The following is a 5,275-nucleotide window of genomic DNA, read 5'->3' on the forward strand; positions in this document are numbered from 1 at the left end:
CATCCTTGGGTACTTAAGAAACCAGCTGATACAATACTGGAACTGTTACCAGTTATCTTTGAGAACTCCAGGAGCACGGGTGAGGATCTGGAGTTTTAGTGGATCACAAACAGAATATGAATCAACTATGTGATGCAGTTTCAAAAAAGGATAACTATTCTTGGATGCATTTACAGGAGTGTCATATAAGACCTGAGAGACAACCGTCCCCTCTATTGGGCCTCAGTGGAGTACTGTGTCCAATTCTAGATACTGCACCTTAGAACAGACATGGACAAAACTGAACTAGTTCAGAAGAGAAAGCAACAACAATTATAAAAGGCTGAGAACCTGTCCTATGAGGAAATGTTTTTAAAGAAACCAAAAACTGGGCATGATTAGTCTTTAGAAAAGAAGTGGGGGGAGGGAAGGAAACCAGATGGGTTTAAAATATGTTCAGAGCTGTTATAAAGAGGATGGTGATCAACTGTTCCTTATGTCCACCAAAGGTAGTGACAAAAGTAATGGGCTTCATTTGCAGCAACAGAGATTTCAGTTAGATTACAGTTAAAAAGGTTTTTCCCAATAAGGGAGTTAAGCTCTGGAATAACCTTCCATGGGAAATGGTGGAATTCCCATCATTGCAAGTTTTTTAAAAAACAGGTTGGACAAATATGTGTCAGGGATTGTCTAGGTTTAGTTGGTCCTGTCACAGCGCAGGGGGTTGTACCTGATGACTTCTAGAGGTCCCTTCTAGCTATACATTCCTATGATAATGACAAGCATTAAAAATGAAATGTGTCCAAATTGTTCAGGGTCTTTCTCTCAACTGCAGAACCCTGATTATCCCACTCCCCTCACTCAATTTTAGCTAACAAGGAGTAAGAAGAAATGAGTCTTTCAAGTGTGTGTCATCAGTTTCCATCAACTACGATACAGTAGAACCTCAGTTATGGAACATCTTAGGAATGTAGATGGCAGGTAACTCTGAAATGTTAGTAACTCTGAACAAAACATTATGGTTGTTCTTTCAAAAGTGTACAGTTGAACATTGACTTAATATAGGTTTGAAACTTTACTATGCGGAAGAAAAAAGCTACTTTCACTTTTTTTTTTTAAAGTAGTTTACATTTAACACAGTGGGGGGGGGGGAAGGGGGCTTCCACTGCTGCCTGATTGTGTACTTCAACTTCAAAATGAAGCACATGGTTGACTGTCAGTTCATAACTCAGAGGTTCTACTGTACTTCTTACCCCCACATTTCCACAACAGTATACAAGCACCTCTCCAAGATTAAAAAAAACTTCTCATAATATCCCTGTGCACTAGGCAGTATTAGTTCCATTTTACAAATGGGGAAACCAATCCACAAAGAAATGAACTGACTTAAGTAAGGCTACCCCAGGAGTCTACAACAGAGCTGAGAACTGAATCAAAGTGTCCTGAGGCCTAGTCCAGGGCCTTTCACCACAAGATGATGCTGCCCCTTCCACTACAGTAGTTCAATACCAGGCCCTACAGCTTGGGTGGGGGGGAAAAAAAGGAACATCAACGATCTTCATCCCAACGAGGAAGCGAGCATCCGTCCTCCCTCCCTGAGATTCCACCTCAGAGCCTGCTGCTGGGAAAGGGGCTCAAAGACTCGGCTCCCTCCCCAAATGCTCCCCTGCCCCAGCTGCTGAGGGGAGCTAGGGACTTGCCCCCCTCCGAGCACTGACCCGCCAGCGCCAGATGGGGCCCAGCTTCTTCTCTCGCGCCATAAGCCGGTTTAATTCGCCAGTTCCAGGCCGCCACCCAGAGGCCTGTCCCCCTGGCCAGGGCTTCCCCCGGCGGGGTCCAACCCCCGACCACAATTAGTGGGGCCTCTGGCCCAGGCCAGGCCGGTTACCTGCTGGCTGTGGGGAATGAGCGCCGCCATCTTCCTCCCACTGATTGACTCCGGCGGGGCGGGGGGAAGGCGGGGCGGTCGCCGCCGAAGGAAGGGGGCAGGGATCAGCGGGCCCTGCCAGGCACCGCTGGGAACTGGGTGGGCCTGTTCTTGCTTCACCGGGAGTCCTGAGATCTCGCGGGGTGGACTCGATGTGCAGGTCAGGGGACTAGGAGGTCCCGCTACAATGCTGTGCAACTCCGTAACAATGGGGCCGTAGCTGCTTTTATCTGAGGGTGTCAAAACATTTTACAATATCCCATCATTATCCCCATTTGTACAAACCATTGGGGAAACGGGCTTGCCCAGGGTCAATTGCAGAGCCAAGAGTAACAGGCAGGAATGTGATTTCCAGTCTCCACCTTCAGTTCCCAGAGAATATATTTACTTCATGGAATATGCTAGGACAGAGTTAAGATTAACTAAACAAACAGGTGGTTGTGCTAACAGTAAATTGGCACGTTTGTTAAAATATATTTCCACTTAAAGCATGAAATTCACATACAAAAGCTAGATTTGTTAATATGCCACTGGAGGCACTTTTCAAAAATATGTTAGGGTAGGTTAAGCCTCCTTACACTTCTAAATTTTAGCTTAATCAGGTTCTACAAATCACATAAAACGGGGGTGTTAGTAACTGTTTATTCATATATTAACTGATGAGATTTTTTTTTTAATTCAAGGGGTTTTATGTACTAGAAAGTCCTCTCTATCAGCTCTTTCTTCTCCAGTCACTTTTAAACACCGTAAACCTTTAAAAGGCAATGTAGTCGAATTGACAGAATAGGTGATCAGGTATTAAGACTCCTGACTCTGGGAGGGACTTCAGGGCTTGTGTCTAAAGACACTTGTCACTATATTCAAAGTATGGTAAACCAAGTTAATGGTCACTGCAGAGACTTCTGTTTTTCTGGTCATTGTGTCAGCAACATACTAGAGGCAAAAAAAAAAAACCCACAAAAGAGACAGCCAAACATATCTCTCTCTCACACACACACAATTAAAAGAACATTAAGATTGCATCTACCATCCCCCCCCCGAACTTGTCTGAGTGCTGCTGCCTCATTCCCATGACTGTCTCCTTGCCTAGCCAGTCCTTCTCTCCATCCCTCAGTCACCTCATCATAGTCCCTTGGCCAGCTAGACCTAGTCCCCTACTCTGCTCTCGTCATCGAAATCACAGTCATCCCCCCACTCCACTTCTCAATCCCTGTCTCCTTGCCTCAGGCTTGTTAGCCAGTTCGTCTTCCATCACTAGGCTTCACATCTGATCTCAGTCTTCCCCCCAACCCATTCTCACTCCCAGTCCCACTCTTCGCCGCTGGTTCCAGGTTCAATCTGTCTGCATTCTTTCCCCCTTGGTTCCCAGTTTCATTGCCTCACCAGTCCCCCTTCAAGCTCCTTGTCCAGATCTACCACCCTCTATTATTTCCTGTCCCACCCATCAGATGAGTACTGCTTTTGTCACTTCTCTATTAGAACCAAGCAACTTTCTCCTTCATGCTGAGTGAGTACCAGTAGGGGGAGCACTGAGTGCACAGAAGAGAATCTCTCTGTTCCTATATCACAGAAGCCTACAACAGTCAAGGAGCAGCAATTACAGAAATCCTGCTAATCCCTGAGCTGGAGCATACTCAATAGTGCTGAAATGTTTGGATAATTTAGTTACCAAACTCTAACAAGACTCTACTAAGTAAATTTAAATTAAGATTTTGGAAAGATTTATAACTTGGCTACATGGAGCAATTTTTCCATAGAAACAGCAGGAGCCATCGTGCTATGTTGGCCTGATTATTGGGGTGTTTTCAGTAGGACAGTATAGGTTTAACTTGACAAGAGTCTGTCAAGAAAAACAAGCAGAGAGGAAAAGAATGGCTCAAGATAATATTCAGCTCTTATCTAGAGCTTTTCATCGATAGATTTCAAAGTACTTTATAAAGGTCAGTATCATTATCCCCGTTTTACAAATGGGGAAAACTGAGGCACAGAGCAGTGACATGGCTTGCCCAAAGTTACCCACAGGCTAGTAGCAGAGCCAAGAGGAGACTCCTGCTCTATACATGAAGCAACATTGCCTTTACTTAGTCATTCCTCAGCAAACACTTGAGGACTGTTAAGGGACAATGCCAGAACCACTGGCTCCGAGGACTCTGGCTTGATTGCCAGCTGAGCCTAACATTGCTGGTTTTGACCAGAGGGGTCAAAGTCTAGAAATGCAGGAGAATAAAAAGTCTATAACAGGGCTTAAAAGGGCCACTCTTCGGGAGAGGGTTCTTCAGGAGAGCTAGAACTGAGACAAAGGAACCACTTTGAAGAAGTTAGACCTGCCTAGGTTACCTCAGGCAATAGTAAGCCTTTAAGTTAGATAGATTTGCATGTAGACTTTTTGCTATTTTAAAATTATTTTCTCTAAAAAGGTTTGTCCCTTCAACAAAATAAATACATTTTTTGCTTTAAGAAAGGTGTTTCATCACTGTATATCACTGGTCACAGACTCCAAAAAGAAGGAGCTGCACACTGAACTACGTTGGACCTGCAGGGGAAGAACAGTACATACACAGGGTTCTATAGCCCAAGGCTTGGTCTAGGAGTAGAAGAATTGTGAAATTCCACTCCCAGAAGGCATGAAGCCTGGCATGTCTGAAGGTGCATACAGAGATACTACAAAGGGGCCAAGGAAGCAGCTAGCCCTATAACTATGACACAAGCATAATTACTATGGAAGTTCTTCAAGCCTTCTTTCTTCATTAAGACTTTGTACAATGTTATGTAGCAACATATACTTCACAGATCAGGAATGCTGTCTTTGAAAAAACTTATTTTTTAAAAAGCTTTTGTGATGAAGAGACAAGGCAGGTGAGGTAAAATTTTTGATTGGACCAACTTCTGTTGGTGACACAGAAGCTTTCAAGCTCCGTGTAAACTCAAAAGCTTGTCTCTCTCACCAACAGAAGTTGGTCCAATCAAAAATATTGTCTCACCCCCTTGACTCACTAATATCCTGGGACCGACATGGGCACAACACTGGATACAAATTTTGTGATGAAGGGAGAATTTCACAACACAATTTGCATGTATTTTACATTAATATTAATGATGAAAGTATAAAACAGTCTAGTGCCAAAGAGGTTGGTTACAAGACTTCTCACTGAGGAGGAATATTCTGTATGCCAACAGCATCAAGAGAAATATAATGGCCCTTCTTTTAGAAATATATACCAAATCCTAACTCAAATACAAAATATCTAATTTAATATATTTTAGTAAGTGTTTTTATTGAATTCTTTCAATTCCATGTTCTATTTACAGGAAACATATTTTCTTAATATCTTCCTGTGCTAAATATATATATTTAAATCTCATAAAAAT

The 5,275-nt window shown here is 43.2% G+C and overlaps 1 protein-coding gene across 5 annotated transcripts in view; it reads right to left on the reverse strand.

Moving 5' to 3' along the window:
• The window catches only part of EPS15L1 (epidermal growth factor receptor pathway substrate 15 like 1), an 81,709-nt gene extending 79,765 nt beyond the window's left edge, over window positions 1–1,944 (reverse strand). For 2 of the 5 annotated variants that reach the window (XM_030540065.1, XM_030540064.1), the window contains exon 1: window positions 1,868–1,941. In XM_030540065.1, coding sequence (XP_030395925.1) covers window positions 1,868–1,897 — 30 coding nt within the window. In that variant the 5' untranslated portion in view covers window positions 1,898–1,941. Of the gene's footprint in view, window positions 1–1,867 lie in introns of all 5 variants that reach the window. The other 3 variants (XM_030540066.1, XM_030540068.1, XM_030540067.1) reach the window with 3 other exon arrangements.
• Window positions 1,945–5,275: the final 3,331 nt, after the last annotated feature.

The sequence above is a fragment of the Gopherus evgoodei genome, chromosome 22 (assembly GCF_007399415.2).
Source record: "Gopherus evgoodei ecotype Sinaloan lineage chromosome 22, rGopEvg1_v1.p, whole genome shotgun sequence".
In the NCBI taxonomy this organism is placed as follows: Eukaryota; Metazoa; Chordata; order Testudines; family Testudinidae; genus Gopherus; species Gopherus evgoodei.